This window comes from Apteryx mantelli, chromosome 2 (assembly GCF_036417845.1).
Source record: "Apteryx mantelli isolate bAptMan1 chromosome 2, bAptMan1.hap1, whole genome shotgun sequence".
NCBI classification, from domain to species: Eukaryota; Metazoa; Chordata; class Aves; order Apterygiformes; family Apterygidae; genus Apteryx; species Apteryx mantelli.
This window is the reverse complement of record NC_089979.1, coordinates 116,728,935-116,749,799: the sequence shown is the minus strand read 5'-3', so window position 1 is coordinate 116,749,799 and position 20,865 is coordinate 116,728,935. Positions and strand designations below refer to the sequence as shown.

Sequence of the window (20,865 nt, the reverse complement as noted above, 5' to 3'; positions counted from 1 at the left end):
TGAAGGTGCATCACAGAGGATTTCATTAGATTTCAATGTAGGTGTGTAACTGTAGGCCTTGCTGGAAGTCTAATTGGTGTATATAGTCTTAAAAAGTCCTTGCTAATGCATCTGCCAAACTAGGTGTAATAAAAGCAGTGGCCAATAAATGAACTGTTTGCACAAAAACATGCTGAAGAGATCACAAGGATGGCACAAGATGAAATTCCTGTCAAAAGACAGTAATAAAAAATCAGTTTAGCACAGTGTAAGACAGATTTTCACTGCACCTAGGCGTTTTGAGGGAGATGGTATGAAAAAGCTCAACAGCAGAGTTTGGGACAAAGAATCTGTCAGAGAGGCAGCATGAGACCCGTTAACATGACTAAAGTGAGATTTCTGATGAAGTAAATGACTAACTTCATATAAAAGAAAGTCACTAGAAAAAACTCTTTTGAAAATTTTGTGGAGAGTCTGCTGTATTGTGTTGAAGCTGGAGATTGAAGAGAAAGGTATTTTCTTTTCTAGCATTCTCTTGGAAGACATACCTTTCAACTGCCTTAGCTGCTTCCTCATAGAGTTCCTCCTGACAATACATCTTAATTGCTAGATCAAATTCCTCAATTTGTTCGTAACATCTGGATGCTTCTTTGTAGCACTGACTTTTCTGATAGTAAACTGCAGCATCTTTCATCTGCAACACAGAAGCCAATAATAAAACTGAAATCTTTTAAACAGTCAAAACTGCAGGAACAGAATAAATTCAGTAATTTCATCATGTAGGTGTCTCATAAAGGAACACACTTCAAAAAATGTAATTAAAGTAATATAACCCAAAATGTATTAAAGTAACCATCATTAAAACTAAACTGATTTTAAAAAACCTTCAAAATATTTATGTTGGAAAAACTGGGGGAAAAGAAAACACAATGCAAAAATCTCACTGACATCAGAAGCAGAAGAATTAAACCAGTTCTGCATGCAGAATGGGAACGCTAACCTTGTATTTTGAATTTCAATTATTATGGGAACAATTATATTACAATCTGTTAGTGGAAACACTGCAAATAAGAAATGCTAAATATTGTGATACACTTAGAAAATTGTCTGCCAATGCTCAGAATTAAATCATAATACCATAGTCATCAGTGCACTGCTACCTTACTGTTAGGATATTACTTAACCCTTTCAAGTTCTAGAGCTCCCTTTAGCTGACTGCATTAATCAGTGAAGTTTCAGTATCATCAGATTATTATATTAATGAAATAATAGCTTACATTTTATGAAATCAATAAATAAATAACTTTCAACAGCAACACAGAAATGACTGATGATCAGATTTGAGAAAAGCTGAAGAAATAAGTCTACAGTGCACAGTTGCATCATTCTCCTCTTCATTGCCCTTACAGCTGTTCTGTGACAAATGTGTCCTCTTGAACAACAGCCCAGCTTAAAGAGCTGTATTTTATGTTTAGCTACTACCATGTCACAGAAAAATACTTAATGTGTTTGCAATGAGTTCACGTTTGCAAATTCTCTAAAACAATACAAGCACCAAACAGGGTGGGGGTTGAGGGTGGGAGGGGTGGAAGCTCTCGGAAAGGGAAAGAAATAGAGATTTTAATACCTTTCCTAACTTTTTACATAGTTCTGCGCAAAGCCGGAACTGCTTTGACTGAAACAGGCATTTCAGCGATAGGTTTGGTTCTCCACATTCCAAGTAAGTTTTTGCCAGTGACATATATTCCATCTGTTTCTCCCTACCAAAAGGTAAGAGGAAATTACTGCTTACACACAGATTAAATCACATTTAGGATCACATGATCACTCACTGAATCCAACCAACACTGACATCATGCCTGCTGTTCGTAAAGCAACGAGGCATTACTCCAGTTAGATTTTGGGCCCATACTGCTCTGATCAGAAGTCTGCTCCAGAATCTCACCGCTCTGGGTAGTAAAAAGCTTCTTTTAATTTTCAAACTAAGTATACTAAAGGCCAATGTGGTTTTGTTCCAGTTTTCTTCTTTAGCTTAAATTGCTCCTTCTTCCTTTCTGCTGTTTACCCCCTAATGCCATTAAAAACAGTGATCCAATTCATTCTCAGCCTTTGCTCTGTAGCACTAAACAAGTCCAGCCTTTCTGCTGTCATTGCAGGATGCCTGTTTTCTCCCCTGAGCTTCTCTGAATTCACTCTTCTTGAACATGGAGGATCAGAACAGTACAGAATATTACATATTATACATAGAGCATACAGGAATCCTAATTATGCTTTGTAGAACAGCATTTGTATTTCTACGAAAAAATGCTACTTTCACAGATTCATTATTATGTAAATTCTGTTAACTTACCATATACTTATATACCCAATTCCTTCTTCTCAAATTTTATCTAGTTGACAAGCACCACACCTTCAGTCTCATCAACAAATTTTATGTGATCAGTGAATTATATCAGCATGCTCATGTTCCTAGCTAGGATCACTAATATAAAAATGGTCTTAAAAATAAAGTAAATCCTTGAGAAACACTAGTAGTAATGTTTCTTCAGACCTTCCTCCTCCTTCCTTCAAAGCTATCTTCCTCTACTCTCGTCATTCCTTACCCACTCTGCTATCATGCTGCCAGTTCTCAGCTTCCCTAGCATAAACAGCAATTAATTCAGTTAGGTTTAGAGTCCTCCCCTACAAGTTTTTTCCTTTCTTGGTTGGGACACAAGCCTCAAACAGTTTTTCTACCTTGGACTTCAGGACACTGCGAACTTTCTCCCCAGCCACACCCTTGAGCTCTTCAGCCCAGCTGACAGCATGAGCTAAGTGATTCATCTCAAAATTAGTCCCTTTAAAAATGGCTTTAGGTTCAGATCTCACTCTGCTTGTTTAATTTAGACTGACTCAAACACTGTTTATACCTCAAAACTCACTTTCAGTTAGCAACTCTTCTTCCCAAATGTGAAACACGTTCTTCTTCTTGGAGAAGTGAATATTCAGTGGGTTTAACTGGAGTTGGCCACCACTCATGACATAGGCTCTCCTATCTACATCTAAGCCTCTTGAGGTGATGCAAATCCTGTTATTTTCTCTCACATAACCACAGAGCTCTTTCAGTGGCCAAATTTCGCTTTGACAGCCTACAGCATACTGCAGCATCACTGCCACTTTCACTGTTCCCCTCAGGGAGCAGGAACCCCAATTCTGTTCTTGCTGTGCTTGACTTTTCAATTTTTTATCCTCTTTCATCACCCATGTACAGTGTCATCCCCTCACAGGGGCTTCTGTGTTTGCTAAGAGCTGACTACCCCTCAGCTCCCATCACAGACACCTCTCCTGCATGTTTATCCAATGTCTCCAATTTGGTCCCACTATTATGGTGGGCATCTCCACACCCATCAGCCACGACATCTGGCTTCCCAGAACGACTGCCCGCTCATTTGTTTTTACGCTTACTTGGGGCTGCATTTCTTGGAGTGCACTTTAAGAACAGCATCGTGTGCCAGGGCCAGCTTTTCCTTCTCTGCTGCTCCTCCCTTTTGGTAACATTTGGCTGCTACCTGGGGTGAGATAATACAGAGCAGTCACACATGTGCATCCAACTCATGGCTTATCACATAAATGCGACGCTTAATTTTACAGTCACTGTAATGGAAAACAGAAAGACTGGCAGGGATGCCTGGAATAAGGAAAGGTAAAACATTGGAGTGTATTTTTAAGACAAAGGAAAGCTTTAAAGTCAGTCCACATTTAACTGTATTACAATTAGCACCTTAATTAAAAACTCTTATAAAATTAACATGGAAGTAGTGAAAGCAGAATTCCTGGTAGACTGGTGGAACAAATAACACACACACATTTTGAATGACAGCCTAAACCATTAATTGGTAAGTCAACAGGCACCTGCCACAAATTCTATTAATAACAGTTAGGAAAGCCAACGAGTGCAAAGTCAAACTGAAGAGCACAGAAGATACATTCATGTTTTTATCATACAAGGACACTTCTCTGATAGGCTAGAGAGAAGCACCAGGAGCTACCATAGTCTTAGCAAGGTTTGCTTAATTACCACCTCACTCATTTTGCAGTATCATATTTGTTTATTCTAACCATTAATTTAGTAGTGTCTTCTGTTTGAAAATTCAACATCACAAGCCACTCTTAAAACTACAAAATTCCCCGGATAATTTCTTCTTAATATAGCAATGATTAGCAAAGATCAGGGTTATAAAGAAAACAGAACAGCAGATAACACAGCTAATAAATTTCAGCTTTCAAGATGATACAACTGTGTGTTTTTTATCCAAACCCTTTTCTGTCCATTTAGGAAATTGCCTTTTTTTCTTTTTTTCTTTTTTTTTTTAACCCCCAAAGGGAGAGAAAGACTGATTGTATAGCGGCAGCTGATTATTTTAATTTTTGCTTTATTATAAATGTCTATATTCCATAAAAAGCTATATGTTGCTATCATCAAAAAAGAAGCTTTCATTCTGCCATCATCAAAAAAAAAAATCCCCAAAATTTTATTTGCTGACTTGAGAAATATTAAAAACAATTCCACACTATTAACTGTTATACCAAATCTGGATTGTATTAACTATCAATCAATCAATAAATAACTTTCAACTGCAAAGCAGACTAAAATCATCATGAGTTTAAAAACAGCTGGAAGCAACTTCTCCATTGTTCTTTAAGCAGTAAGGGAATGATACCATCATTTTGCTATCCTGTATGCAGTTTTCTTATTGCACTGAAACTCCTTGGTTCTTACATGTTGTTCCCCAATATGTATTTTGTATCCATCCCTATTTACTCTTTGCAAAACCACAGAAGGGTTCTGGGATCATCACACAGATCCATATACTTCAATTACATGTTTGCATTTGCCTACAGTAATGTGCAATCACATGGTTTAGATTTACAAATACCAATCACTTCATACCGTTGAAGCATAATTGTTCTTTCAACCATCTTTGATTTGTGAACATTAAAATATTTTCCCCCACACCAGACTGCAAGTTTCTTGGTAGTGAATTTAAGACTACACACAACAGGCTTACTTTCCCTACTTACTTTTTGAAAATTGCTTACAAGTAGCCTGTAAACACCTACAGAACTTCAGACCACAGGTTAAAAAACGTTGCTACAGAGTAACTGAAAGGTTTAAAAGTAAATTTACAGATGCAAAAAGGTTTCAGAACAGGCAAAAATCCTTATTTCAGACAAACATATAGTCCTACCTCCCAGCACTGATGTTTAGTAAAGTAGTCTCCCCGTGCAATCCATTCTTCTGGAGTTGAGGTTTTAACAAACATGCTATCATCCAAATCTAGAAGGACACAGGTAATCATTTTATGTTAGAATGGATAAACAACAGAAGCCATTACCCAGGTACAAAAGCTAAGCACTGACATCTCACAGTATTCCAAACTCCCTATGATTTGTGCTCGTATCAGTAACGGTAACTAGGAGTTAAATGCATTTTACACTTCTTAAACTGCACTGAAAATCAACAGGCTGGGTTTGATTTTCGAAAGGCCTCTAAAAATCGTGCTTATTTTTCAGACAAGTTCTTGAGTAAATTCACTGTCTTCACAGAAACCAGATACTCTCTTTTGATAAATCTGTTTTAGCTGAGATGGTTTTCCATGAACCACCTTCATTACCGTGCAGAAAAAAATTATATCAATGTATTATCAATGAGATTCTGTATCAACATATACAGCTAATCTTTAGAGCCAAAAAAAAATAAGACCCACTGAAATCAAAGGCAATTTGCAAAGGCACTATCAGTGCATAGTTTGTGGGACCAAAGAATTTTATCATTATTATGCAGCCTGAACGCAAGAAAGCATTTAGTGTCCTGTTTCAGAGAAGCTTTAGTATAACAATACCTTTATTTTCATCTGTTCTGACAACCTGAACAAATTCTCTTTCAATGAAATATTTAAAAGCTGGAGCCCGCTTGTCTCTGTTTTCATCAAAGATCCAAAGATTGACCCTGGCTCTTGTAATGGCAGTATACAATTGCTTTAGTTCTCCATTCAGCATCTGAAGCAGAATAAAATAAACAAAGTAAAATAAATAAAATACCGGATGAACCAAAGTGCTACAAAGTGACATACTTTGCAATAAGAGGAAAACAGTGAACAGAGTGAAACACACAGAAGTAAGTATCTTTAAGTAAGCAACTCTAAATATTAAAGATGTGATTTTCAATTCCATATGCAATTGTCCAGCTAATGTGCATGCAACTACTGCTACAGCAAACACAGCTACTGCAGATAGGACTGTCCATTTTGTTTCTAATCACTTGCACATCCAATCACTTCTTTTTTTGTTACAGGACCATTCTGAAATATCTGACTTGCTTGACTCTAAGAAGCTTCCTTAATTTTAAGGGAATGACATTGGTTTGAAATGTACCTAAATAATAACAAATACTGACTGATTTGCTATTTGTTTCAACCACAACTGTTTTGTAAATATACCTAAAAGTCTATTAAATATGGTTTTAACTCTCTCACAAAATTATGTTCACAAAATAAAAAAATTACCTTCCCACATAAAGTCTATATTATACAAATAAGAACAAGTAACAAAGAGACAAAGCAACAGTAATCAATGTGGAACTACAGGATGAAAGTGCTACTTGAAGAAATGTCCCATCTTTTCAGATTTAAGTGTTTAGTTTGCCTTCCTATTCCCAGTGTTACGAAAAACTCACCTTGTACATTTCTACATTAAAAGAAGGAGGCCTCTTTGGCATAACAGTAACATCCTCTAAAGGTGTTTCAATTAGCAGTTTGCTTTCTACTTGCACATCCGAGCTGGGTGCAAAAGAAGAAATGATCTTCCATTCTTTGTAAGCCTAAAATGTCAGCAGTGTAAGGTTAGTTGCATGCAGCACTAGTGCCCATATATACAAAACATATGGTCATATGTACATGTAAAAACTATTTCTGTAAGTATGTACAAACATGCTTAAATATATGTGAAGCGTGTGAGTGATGATCCTAAGAAGAAGCATCTTCTTGGGGCCCAGCACCATCGTTCAAGATAAAACTATACAAGGGTTGTGGAGTGCTCATCCACCAACTGCTTTGACCTGAACAGGGAGCAGCCAGGAGGAACATGCTATCAGCTACCACAGTACTGCTGGCATGCAGCAGGGGTGTGTGTGTGTGCACATGTGTGTGCATGCATGTGTGTGTGCGCATATGAATCCCAAGGCTCTCCCTGAAATTGGAACAGCCAGTCTAAAGGAAATTACAGCACTCTAAGGGAAACACAGGCTCACTTCATACACCTATGAACCCTGTTTTCTACTCTCTGATGAAGCCACCTGTCTTCAGAGGAAACCGTGAACACTTCCTCAGCTGCAAAGCCTATTAAACTGTATGTAAGATCAAGGCATTAAGAAAAAAATGCAGAAAATAGGGAAGACAAATACCTCGGAGTCTGTGAAGAAATTATAGAGGAGGACGTCATCAAATTCCAAGCCCTTTGCTTCATAAACTGTCAGTACAAGCGCTAAACTGAGTTCCTCAGGTATCTTCTCCTTGGCCATCTCATTTGCAACTAATACCACCTACCATAAAATACATGAATAAAAAGAACATATTAGGAAGCCAAAAAGGTAACAGTTGCATAGAGAAAGCTTAAGAATGTGTCATGATATTTCAAAAGCTCTCTCAAAAATGGACAAAATTCAACCCGAAGATATTTCCATACACTCCATGAAGAAGTCTGCTAAGCTGCCGCTAGAACATGTTATGAGGAGAAAGTTGTAGAACTGGTGAAAGAAAGTTTGGAACAAGAAAGAAACAGGATAGAAGGCATCTGATGCAAAAAAGAGCAGAAAAGGCAAGCCAGAAATACACTGAAAAGAAACACAGACACACATTAGAAAGGTTTCTGAGTCTAAAGGGTACATTTCATGAGTGAGCTGCAGGGGCTAAAAAGAAAGAGGTTGCAGAGAGAGGTCCATATAAAATGATGATTTAATTAGCAACAGACCCAGAAGTATTTGCAAAAAGCCATATACCTAAGAAAAGCAAACCTGATGTGCTCCAAATTCAATTGGTTGTGTTTTCCTTTTGTTGCCTCTCAGTAAAATTGCCAGGTCACTAACACTGCAGGACTCCAAGACCGTTGGCTTTGGTCCATCAAAGAGACCACAGTCCTTAGGAAGGCGATCAAAGGATTCTGGGAAGTAGTACTGAAGCAAATCAACCACTCCAGATGCAAGATGGAGAATACCTGTAATAAGCAAAAGATAGACCTTAAACTTCAGTCTGACTGTCTCATACTCTCATAAACATGCTTTTAAAGGATTTTGTTAAAATTTGAAATGAAGAAATATCAGAACAAAAAAACCCACTGAAAGAAAAAAGCAGCTGTAAGGTCCATTATATGTTTCTGCTACTTCGACCAGATCTGACTAATGGACCTGTATAGATCAGAAAGCATGTTACAAAGACTTAGCAATGTCTTCCTTGTCACAAAATGAAGGTCACAAATGAGAAACAAGTAAGAAGAAAAGCTGAAGTACATCACCAATCCAGCAAAGCCTAGTAATTTGGGATTGTGAGGGAAGAAAATGTATATATTTTAAGTTTTCCTTTAAGTCAAATACAAACAAAACATTCAGTAAGCATAAGTGTTGCAAAAATGACAATTTACAGTTTTAAAAGCCTTCATTCCTGGCTTTCTAGTTGAGGCATCAGAATATAAAGTCTAGATGTCAGAAAGAGCTGACCATCTGAGCTCTTAAATAAAAATCAGGCTCTTTAAAGATGTTTTGAACGGGACAGTAGAAACTCGAAGTGTTTGTGACACCTGAAGAGCAGAGGCTCATATGATAAACTTGGCACTCTACCTGAATGAGATCTGTAGTTCTGGTACAGTTGATATATCCTTTTCGGTTTTCTAATGTGCTGCTTCTTGTCCATAGAGTTCTTGCTCGCATAATGAAACAGTGACCTCAGATCACTAAAACGAAAAGCAACTCCTTTCATTATGCTCTGGGCAGTGTCACCAGTCAGAAACATGGCATTAGGGTCATTGATGCATTTCATTAGCAGCGCTAGCTCAGCCTGAGTGAAATCCTGAATCTCATCACCATAAAACTCATGAATGGACCATGGCAGCTCCTTGATCTTTGACAGTCTTTGAGATAAATTATACAGTAAATCTTCTTCATCAAAGTAACCCCTCTGTGATCTTATCTGCTGATAAAGACAGAAGAGGCGATAGATTTCACTCCTGTCTTCTGTGAAGTCTGGTGATCTTTTCCGGCCTAGCTTTTTGTACTGTTCCTCAGTAAGTTTACCCCCAGAGCAGCTCAGTGCCTCAAAAGAGCCTTTCAAAAATGATTTTATTTCTTTCCAAACGAGTGCAGGATTGTACAAGCTTTTACCTTTTATCATTTTTGGCCATATTTCATTAGCAAACACATCATAAGTCACAAAAGTCCGAGGATCTCCTTCCCTGGAGTATACATCTGCAGCTCCTTCATCATCACCAAGTTCTCCTTCAGCATTACCTTCTTCATCCTCATCTTGCCAATTTGGTACAACCAAGTCTTCCTGAGGACTCCAGCCAACAATGGTTCTTTTAAGGCTTCCGTCCTCATTCCTCAGAAAAAATGGGTCAGGCATGGATGCATCCAGTAACAGCAACAACTGTTTGGAGGTGATGAACAGTGGGAAATTTCTATCTTTAACATCTTGTAGCTTGTGAATATTTGGCTCCAGAGGCTTGAAGTGCCTGGTTACCCTAGAAGACTTGCTAAGTTCAATGAAATTTTTCTGAACTTCTTGGCATAAAACAGGATTTTTTGTCACAAAGATCTGGTGCAGGTGTTCCAGGCTGTTCGATGCTTCTGTGCTTCGCGTTTGCTCTTCTTCACAGCCCTCAGAAGGATTTGTTTCTGCACCAACAGTGCATGCAGGAACCTTTTCATCCCCACTGTCCTGTTCTTGCTCGTCACTGACCTGCTCCTCACTAGAATCATCACTTTCCTCTTTTTCATCATTCTTTTTCTCCTCCAATATAGCTTTTTCAACTTCACTGCACTGCCTTTGCTGCCATGTTTGCCTTTCCAGCAGAGGACCTTTTGCCAAGGTGGATTTTTCCCAGTATGAATGGAATTTCTTCCAAAGCCTGTACAAGCAGCAAGTTGTCTTCCCTGTCCCACTTCGCCCAATTAAAATGATTGGTTCCATGGGCTTCGGATTGAGGTCAATTACTGCATATTCTAACTCCCCGACTCGGAAGGGGTATTCAACAGCAGAATGTATATCATTTATAATGTTATATGCCATGTTAGTACTGAAGCTGTGAAACTTCATTATATTATATTCCATTTCCACTGCACTGGCTGGAGGGAAATACTCAGGTATAGTATGTTCTTTTGTTTTTTCTGCCTCTGGGTCTTCAATGTAACAACGTGGAATGCGCTTCTGTGTTTTCACATTGTAGGTCTGATGTCCTTCATTTATGCCCTTGAGCTTTTTCCTCAGGACACAGGACAAACCACGATTGTAGGAAATACATATATTATCTAAGACACGGTCTAGCTTGCAGTGGTCCAGAACAATGGCCCAAATTCTGATTATTTCAGTGTAAACTCTTCCAGACTTTTCTGGACGACTTTTTGACTGTTCTGTCTCCATGATCTCTTCTGCACTCTCACTGCAACGAGGAGAAAAGTCTATCGCAAGTTCCCACAGCATTCTTTCACCTTTGCCCAACTTGGCTTCATACAGCTGGATATCAGCTTTCAAATGTTTGAGTGGCTTTTGAAGGTCCCTAGTCCATTCCCCATTGCCAAGCTGCTGAATTATCATTATAGTTTTGGTTTTCAGATAATGAGGTACCGCTTTGCTGCGCAAAGTCTTCAGCATTTCAGGAGTGCATTCTATTTCCCACGTCATGTTATCAAACTCCTGAAAGTATGTCTCAAGGTCCTGAATCTTCTCATACTCTTCCACTGTTTTTTCCTTCTCTCTATTAGGCAGGTCCATCTTAAATTCAGCATGCCCCTCCCCTGCTCCCTTCTTTTTCTCAAGATCATCCCCTTTTCCTTCAGCACAAGCTACACTTCCACAAGGTTGTGTAGACTCACTTTTTCCCCCTTCCAAGTTAGTCTGGGCGGAAGAAGGCTTTTTTACCAGAGAATTATCCTTTCTCAGGGTGTCACCCAACTCCAACTGCTGAATTAAAGCTGTGATTGCCTGAATTAGACTTTCCTGCAGATTTAAGGGGCTATTTATTCCTTCCGTTTCCTGCTTTGCCAACTGATCATTTTTTGTCTGTACAGAACACAGGGTTTTTACATCATTACGTGCTGAGTTGCCAGATGGTGTCTTTAATGAAGCCCCAGATGAAGAACGCCCTGTGTTCTTTGGCTGCAAAGTGCTACAAGCTGGAACAGACTTAGGTGTTTTAACTGGCTGCCCTACTATATCGTGCCGATACTTCTTCTTCTCTGATACAGCGTTATTCCAGGCAAGTAGCAGTGGGTCACTTTTTTTAATTCTATGCCTCACATCTCTTCCTAATTTGTTTTTTATATTAAAGTTAATATCAAATTTTGCTAATGAATCCATTATTCTCTTAGCCTGCTTTGACAATCCTCTCTGAAAAATAATATGCATCACTGTATTTCCATTCTCATCTTGGATATTTGGATTAAGATATGGAAAATCTGAAGGTCTTGAAGCAAAGAGATCAAGCAGATAGTTCAGGATGTTTAAACCAGTGCTGTCTGAAAAGAAGAGAACAACAAAATCACTTGCTTTAAAATGCTGCTTTGAAGACCACAAATTTTTATACCTTTTTTTCCCCCCTGCAGCTATTTCTTTTGAAAGCACATTGATTTTCATTTAAAATTCTACATTTCATGTTTGTAAAACAGGCTGTTTTGAGATGCCTCAAAACCGAGCTTTTCTAGGATTCAGAAAAAACAGTACAATGGCAGCAAAGCTTTAAAATCCCTTGTGCAACAACTGCTCCTGTAGCATCTCATTCTTCAAAGAATTTCAATTACAGCATTTCAATTTCATTCTTTTTTAACCGCTGGGTGCAGGCAGATTTGTTAATCCTCCTAAATCAGCTGTGACTAACAAAGACAATCAGGTGACTGGTGATGTGGACAGACTGCAGCTTTGGGTACTACTTTGGGGTCATTTGGTTCATTTTAATACGTCACCCAGAAGGAATCTGGTGCAGATAACTTCTGATTACTAAAATAACCCATGGTGAATCCTCCTATTTTTCCAGATCTGAAGTCTCTAGAGTAATTTCCTGCAAAATAAAATCTAATCTAATACCTCCCTGGGAAAAAAAATCGCTACTCTACAGCTTTCTGAATTTAGTCCGGATAATTTATGTGAGACATTTCTTTCTTAATTGTAAAAGACTGTTACATGAGTCATTATAAAAAAATTCCATCTCATATTTTTCAAAGTGAAAAACACTTAAAAGAAGATACTGTCATTTGATTTCTGAACCTTTTGATTTGAAATTTACCTTCAGCAGTTTCCATGTTTTTAATCTCTCTGAAGCTTTTAAATGAAACATGTCTGCTTTAAAAATTAATATTCAGTTCTTTAAGTTGTATTTTTAAGTTGAAAGATTAATTAATTTTTTTAAATCAAACCTGACTTTGGGGCTTAATTTGATAGTTTATCTGAATGCCTTACATTTATACATAACCCATGAAGTCCTTTCACTCTGTCCTCCTCCAAGCAAAAACTTTGCTTGAGTTTTGACTGAACAGAAACAGGGAAAAGGACTTCAGAAGTCACTCTAGAATTTCCCTGAAGTCTGCTGCCACTGCTCTGCCTTTACCTTTACTTCTTCCTTGACCCTTCATATTTACTTCATCCCCACTTAATAACACATATTTTATAGGGTTTCAAGGAGAAGCCTTCATTTCTCAATTAGCTTGATTAAGCTGAAGGTGTAAGAACATGTGTACAAAACAGCAAGTGATGGAAATGACAGAGCTGCCTGAATTGCACTTGTCACCTGAGCAGCCATCTCTCCCCACATACCCTTAGCCACCGCAAATTGAAAGCGGAACCCACCACCTTGAAGATTTGCATGCCTCCTCTAGGCTGCAAACTTCTATGGCCAAGATACGGTCCCACATCCCAGCCTGCTGCCTCTGCTACCTCACCAGTAAATGTCAGCTAAGGGGGTAGTGGACCAGACACACAAGAGATGGTGATGTTTTAAGCAGTTGCTGCAAAAACTAAACATGCACAGCCCTTTGTGTCCCTCAGGCCCAGGCACACAAGCAGAAGCCTTACCTCTTTTATCTAAACAGATGGAAATTGCAGCATGTAAAGGAGTATCTCCTCGTGCCATGAAGACATTTCGAGGATCTGCACCTTTGCTCAGCAGCAAATGCACCAGTTCAAAATAGTTCTTTTTCAGGCATATTTGCAGTGGTGTTTCAGAGTCAGTTCCAATCCCATCTGGCAAAGCTAGTGTGAAGCACATGAAAACATCAGGGGTTGAATTTGATACACCAGATTGACAAACTATGGAAAGTGCTAAAAAGAGGAAGATGCACATTTTGATTGCTAAGTAGGTGACCGGATTCTTTGGGTTTTTTCTTTTTGGGTTGTTTTTTTTTTTCCTTCAGCTTGTTACAAGTGTCTGTTAGAGTTTCTGACTAAGAAAATCTTCAGAGCTTCCTCTGGTCTCCCACAAAACTGAGCAACCAGTTCTCCCATTGACACAGGAAGATAGGAAAGCCAGAACTTACTTTCTTGAAGAAAGTCAGACACTGACCAAAAAGAAAGAAGCCTCCTCACACCTCAGGTGCTCATAAGGCTACTGTGGATCTCTGATTTATTTAACAACAACAAGTTATAAGATGAGAAGGAAACATGCAGGAATAAACCTCATGCAAAACAACAAAAATTATGCTGTCCACTCTAACTAAAAGAGAAGACGTTTGGTCATGCCTTTGAAAAACGTGAATCACTCAAGTAATCAATTACTTGTGACACAACAACAACCCAAAATCTGGGGCTTACAGTATCTATCAAGACAATATTGTGGCTGAAGATAGAGCAATTAAAAACTAAAGACACCACAAGCAAAGAAGCAGCAATAATCCTTGGCCATTTCTTTCCAAACCAAACTCTGCCAGCCCAATTTCAGCTGCAAAACATCGTGCTTCCCAAGCAACCCTACTAGCTTCCCCACGCTGCACGCTGTGGATGCAGCTGAGGGACTGAAAGCCCAAAAAGCCACTGCACTTATACAGAGCCACAATAGTCATGCTTTGGTGCATCTGAAACTATGTTGCTCTAAAAATGCAAAACAAAACATCAAGTCTTTTATAACATATTAATATTGCTCAGTTTTTCACCTCCTCTTTCTATCAAGCATCTTATGAGGTACACCGGTTCATCCAGTCTGTCACACTGATGGATAATGCTGCCTATGTCAACATCTGAGAGACTACAGCCTTTGAAGAGTCCTCCATCTGATGGCTTTTCCCCAGTGGCTTTCCCTGTTAGCAACAGCAAAACTTCATGCCACATTTGCTTCTCCAACAACTGTTTTATGAAGTTGTTAGCACAGGCATGGGAGATGTCACAAACCATCCCTTCAGGAATTTCTGCAAGACAGCCAAGAAAAAAATAACTCATTCAAAACAGATAATGAAATTCATCTCTCTGTAAACTAATTTCAGAATAATAAACTGAAGAAATTAAATTAAAAGCACAGAACAGCAGAATTCTCCACTTACACCCTTTTGTCCTCATGCCGACTGCCAAGTAAGTTTAAACACTTTGATTTATTTTATTGAATTTTTGTGCATATTCTGTTTTTTTTAAAGGCAAAACACAACAGTAAAAATAAGTAAAAGCACGTTACTTCAGTAATTTCAGTTGCAGAAAGAGGTAAGTGAAGGAAGGGAAAGAGAGAGCAGAAACTGTATGTCAGCATCAAATATTTTTCACACCGATTAAGTTCTGTGAAGCAGAGAAATGGGAACGCACTGTACCTTTCAAAGTAGACAGCAGTTTCAGAAATCCCTGAACCGTGTCTTCCTTCAGTAAGTTTTTATGATCTGCTCCATTTTCAGGCCTGCAGAACTGGAGGAACTGCTGAAGAACATCTGGGAGAGACTCTGCATCAACTATGGCTCTGCTTTCATTTCCCCCTGCAAAACATTACAGAAATTGATAAACCAGTTCCTTGTGTTTTCAGGGCAGGATTGTAATATATAATTTCTCAGGGCTCCGAGAAATGTGTGGAGGCAGATTAAAATCAGATAGCTGAAATTCTTACTGCCAAAGCCATTCCTAGGATGGACTTTACATCCCAGAGGATATTTCACACACTCAAATACGCTCTTTACCTTAGTACACTAGGCTAAAAATTGCAATAGTTCACAAGCTGATCTGGAAGCAGACAGGACACCCCTGCCTCGCAGTGATAATGTTGGTCAGGATTTTTAGGGTAGATGACTAAGAACAGTAACATTTTCAGCATACAGTTTTAATTAGATGCCCTGAGCTTGTCTAAATCTTCACCAGCATTTATGAAATACGGCCATAAAATTTGTCCTCAAAAAAACAAAAAAAACAAAAAAAAACAAAAAAACACCAGAATGATACCTACAAATGAAGATACTTATATAACGAACAATGGCAGATTAAATATTATCCTAACAAATGCCCTTAGATGAAAACTCGAAGACTTAGCCCAACTTTATACCAAATAAAACAGCAACTTTATCCCTTAGGACATCAAAGAGACAGAAAAGGTTGGTCATCTTTTTAGCACTCAGGATTAATGCCAGATTGTTTTCTGTAATGCAGGAACATGTTCTCCAGCCTCCCTATTTGCACCAAGCCTAGAAAACACTTGGGGGCTGCGCACTGCAGAAAAAACTTGAACAGAAAAGACATGCCAAACTACCTGGAACACTAGACAAGGCAGCTACCACCACAGGGGGATTGGTGTTAGCTTCCTGATATGTCACTGGGCTAAGACCTTCTCCAGAGCATGTCAAGAGATCTCTACGGTAAAGAAAGAGCAACTGTGGGAATCTGCTTGCCAGGAGTCAGAAGACGCAAGTGCAATGAAATCCAATGCATCTTATATGCCATATACACATGAAATCAGAAACGTAATCTAAAAGCTTTGTTTTTTTGATGAGTTTCACCTGTCTCTGTAGTCTTTTGCTCCATCTGTGCTCTGATATCTGCATGAGATGAGCCAGCTCTGGTTTGAAAAGGTTATGCTTTGGGCTAATATGGTAATACTGCTAATACAGACGTTACCTTAAAGCTGGAGTAGGTTAGTGCCTGGGAAAACAGGCAAATGAGGCACCACACCATCTCAGAAAGACTGTACTGAAAAAAATGGTTTCAAGGTGAGCAAAGCCTATGCCTAGGACTTATTCATCTTCTAACTTTAAACGGTGGCCTAAACCATGGCTTGAAAAGACCAGCTGTAGGATCTGCCTCCTCAGTTTCTAGATCTCAAAGTCCCGCAGGAACATCTTGCCTAATCAGCTGATCAGCCAGTTCTCATAGGGGTACTCACAAGAGCGTCTCCAAACTGGATCCTCTGCTAGATACATGGCCACACTATGGACTTTTTTAGAGCTAGGATATAAGTAGCAACCAAGCTGTAGTGCCATGCACATCCCACAGAGACTTTCCAGCCCTGCAGGTAGTCAGCTTCAATCTTCTGACCTAGCTAGCATATCTCTGACCTCTACCACAGTCTAGACAGCTCAAAAGTCATCCCATTTGTTAAGACAGGAAAGAAACTATACAAGGCACAGCTGATCTTGATAATTTCACACTGGGGCAGCATCAGAAAATTTATATGCTTTCTCATCCTCATTTATTGGTAAGCAAGAGGAAATGCCAGTTATTTGGACCATCACACTTGATCAGGACAGAAAATTACAAGCAACAGATGAATCAGAATCCTCTTTAAAACTGACAAGTTATTATGAAAAAGCAGCCTAGAAACCAATTTATCACCTCAGTTCATGAAACTTCATGTTAGCCCTGGGACAATTAAAATTTTTGTTTTTCTGTAAGACAACAGATCTTTTGCAAACTACCTAGAAATATCAACAAATCAAAGCCTTTTAACACACTTGAAGTTTGCCCAAGAATGTAAATCTGAGCTCCCCAGTTCTGGTTGCAAGAGACTCTCTTAGCTTTAGACTGATAGTCTGCATTGCTATTCTTTTCCCTTCCAATATGCAGAGGTTAAGATTTTCAAACTAACACAGAAGTTTTATCTACACATCACCCATACAGATCAAAGATGGCTGAAACTTTGTGAACAAAGCTCTCATTAAAATATTATTTTGTTTTGTTTATTTTTAAAAACAGTCAGCATCATTTCACACACATACATTCATCATTTCAGGGTTTCTATTTCTTGCTAGCATTCTTCTTGATAAAGCATTTTAAAATAGGCCACCCATACTTTTACCAGATGCTTCATTTTCTGAAAACTAAGGTTCAGGTAAAAGGTCAAAACTGGAAAAGCATCAAAAGGAGAAGCAGTTTCTATTGGAGGAACCACATTTTCCGTTAAGGAAAAAACAGTGGTTTACAGTAATTTATAGCAACCTAGAGTTACTTATTGCATGATATATTAAGAACAGTATTATATATTAAGAACAGTAATTGGACAGCAGACACCTTCAGCCAAGAATAAAATGTTTAAAACTGACTGATAGGAAATCAGGGTGATGTTGTGACTTGTATGAAAACTTTCACAAAAAAACACAATTACCAATGACAAATAAAACAATTTTGTATCCAAAGAATACAATTTTAAAACAGGGAAACCACACAGTCCATACAATACCTGACAATTCCTCAGATGAAGTGCGTTTCTCAATGTGATTGCTGACTGCTTTGACAGCACTGAAGTTTTTATTCTTTTTCAAGATATCTATGACACATCTTGACCGTCCATCTGGAATGGTGGGATCAACCCCAAAATTCAGGAGCATGCGTACATCTTCTGTTTGATCTAAAGCATTAAACGAGTAAGTGTTACAGGAAGCAAAATTCCCATTATTCAGATTTAAGTTCCTGGCACAACTTCTAATGTAATTTTACTCAAAACAACATATCTGAATTCTACCAGTGTCGTAAGAATGAGGTACTGTTAGGTATTATTCCTCGACAGAAACCCAAAAGCCTGTTCAGAAAAACTGACATCTCATCTTCTTTATTATAAATGGGAAAATGGAAGCATAGAAAGCAAAGTGACGGGGTGCCTCAGGAGCATCCAAGAGGCCAGAGGCAGAGCGCGCAATACCCTCCTCCCTGATGCCCCGGCTCCGGTCTCCGTTCTCTAGGCCAACTGCTCTGAATATAAAGAAAAGAAACAGGGCTTTTTACTATTGTTTAAAAGGTGACTCAACAAAAGGGAGTATTTCACATATTCTGGAATGAATAGATGCAGCTAGACACTAGGTTTCCTTCCTAAGCCAGGAGCACCATAATATATATGATTTTCTCGGTAATCAGTCTTGTAACAAAGATTATTTCTAATTTGACTAATGGTAGGTACTAGTTCTTTCCACAGAAGTTACTGTCCTCTACAATATTTCAGAATAAGTGTTACAGATCAAACAGATGCAATAAATACAATTTTGATTTAAAGCCTTCACATATTATCTAATATTCTGGAAGAAAATGTGCTCCCTTCCTAGTTTGTCATATTGCACTATCAGGGGCATTCCACAGCGCTGCAAGCAGCTGTCTGCACCTCTGGCCTCGGAGAGCTGCGCGCGTGCTATACGCCATGCCCACAAACCAGCTAGAGGAGCGCAGGAGAGCCACGCTGCCTGCCATGCAAGGGAAAAATGAGCCATGGTTAGCAAAGCAGTGTTAGATGGCCACACAGCTGTCTTGCTTTGTTTGCCTAAGCCTACCATTCATGCTATTTCAGGGATTATTTTTGTTTGCAGGTGGTTCTGAGGGGTTCGTGTGTGTGTGTATATATATGTATATAGGTGTGTGTATATATTTATTTATATATAAAAAATGTGAGCGTATATATATTTATATGCATGCATGTGCATGTATCTCTATATATAATTTTATATATTTTACATATATAAAATATATGCATATGCATTGTATACGTGTATATATATGTATGTACAGGATCAGTTTGGGAAATGCAGTAGTCATTTAGCAACAGATGAAACTGCTGCGAGAGAAGTGCGACTCCACTACAGAAAATCAATTTAGTTACATAAAGGCTATGGGCATCTCATTCGTACTATTAAAGAGAACGACTAGAATGTCGTTACATTTAATGATCTAGAAGCCTAGTGTTATCTTGGGATTGATGCTTATTTCCTGTTGCCACCCAGTGGACGTAGTAACAAATACAAGGAAAAAAGCCAGGCTAAGTTAATGTAAAAGAAATCCCTCAGAAAACCAGGAGGAGAGCATTTCATTTTCCCCCTCTGACCAAGGTACATTACTACTTATGGTTAGGTTTTAAGCCTTCATCTACCTTACAAACAAGAAAGAAAACTCCAGATACACTGGAGCTCTAACAGTATTTTATGAGGACACTGAGATTTAAAAATGTACCTAAAAACTGAAGCAAGCAAGTTGTAGGCAAATCATAACCAAAAGAGCAAGAGAAAAAGCCACCATATCAGAGCTAGTGATTTTATAAAGGAACTGCTGAAATGTTTAAATATTAGTCATAATTACAAGTCTATAGTCTGATTACATGACTTCCTCATTTTCTTCCTCAGCATGAAATAATTAACCCTGGTGTCTGAAATCTTCTTCCATTCCTTTTTCCCCATAAGAAAATAAAACCCCACAGCAACAGAAAAAAGAAGAAAAAAAATAAAGATGTATATTTACTACATTTCCGGGAATATTCACTGGATGCCACAACATGCAGGACAGTGCACCCATCTCTGTCTTGCTGGTTAATCCTATCCTTCAAGTGTGGCTTCTGAGCCAGTAGCCACCTGAAAAGGTGGTTCCTTTCTGAAATGATTAAAGACACCCACTTGTTATGAAATGGTAAACAGAGGTATGGCATAAACAGATGTTTTGTTTTGTTTTGCCTACAGAGCAGAATGATGCACCTTTAAGGAATCTTTTCTTGAACATGGAGACAGAGAGGGGAAGAAAAATGTAAACCAAATCGTGGTAAGAGCCAGTCGCACTATGGGAGATGTGGCGCTTCGTTCTCACTGACTCGCAGCCTGCCCAGCTCTGTGACTGACCCGGAGATCTGTAGCACATATAGAAACTGCTGATCCACACTGAGGTGGCAGGAAGAAATCCTGTATTTCCCTCAAAGCTGATATATTCAGGCTCTGAAAGATCCACGTCAATTACACTTTGGCTTCAAACCATATTACAGGTATCCCATACACATAATCTAAATGTACTTATTAGTTTTGTATCATTACTAAGTGTAGATGATCAAAAAGAGAGCTTAAAACATTCTTTTAAATAGCACTGTATTGATACATGCAAGGTCATAACTGTCTGATCTGATCTCGGGGGGGGGGGGGTTGTTTGTTTTTGTTTTTAATTAAATAGAAAGTTCCAGCTGTCAGTTATCTGAAAAGGCCACCTTGTTTAATTTTAGCACAGGATGTCACTCACTTGCTTTGATACAAAGTCTGATAACAGCATGAAGTGGACACGCTCCAATGGTTGCAACTTTTGCCCCAATGGAAATTAGCCATTTGACTAATTCTGCTACTTGTTGCATCCTGTCATCAAGCCCACAAAATTCGTAAGTCTGAAAAAAAGAGAACAGTTGCAAAACATTATTTTACATATGCAAAAGACATTTTTTTTAAGTCATAATTCCACAGTTTTAATG

At 38.5% G+C, this 20,865-nt stretch overlaps 1 protein-coding gene across 1 annotated transcript in view; it reads right to left on the bottom strand.

Annotated features, from left to right (window-relative positions):
• The window catches only part of TRANK1 (tetratricopeptide repeat and ankyrin repeat containing 1), a 44,949-nt gene that overhangs the window by 8,783 nt on the left and 15,301 nt on the right, over nucleotides 1–20,865 (bottom strand). The window contains 15 exon segments of the mRNA XM_067291298.1: nucleotides 528–673; nucleotides 1,607–1,739; nucleotides 3,424–3,527; nucleotides 5,208–5,296; nucleotides 5,862–6,018; nucleotides 6,695–6,838; nucleotides 7,421–7,558; nucleotides 8,030–8,229; nucleotides 8,849–11,740; nucleotides 13,290–13,466; nucleotides 14,363–14,614; nucleotides 15,005–15,163; nucleotides 17,848–18,015; nucleotides 19,884–20,012; nucleotides 20,643–20,781. Of these exon segments, the coding sequence (XP_067147399.1) occupies nucleotides 528–673; nucleotides 1,607–1,739; nucleotides 3,424–3,527; nucleotides 5,208–5,296; nucleotides 5,862–6,018; nucleotides 6,695–6,838; nucleotides 7,421–7,558; nucleotides 8,030–8,229; nucleotides 8,849–11,740; nucleotides 13,290–13,466; nucleotides 14,363–14,614; nucleotides 15,005–15,163; nucleotides 17,848–18,015; nucleotides 19,884–20,012; nucleotides 20,643–20,781 (5,027 nt within the window).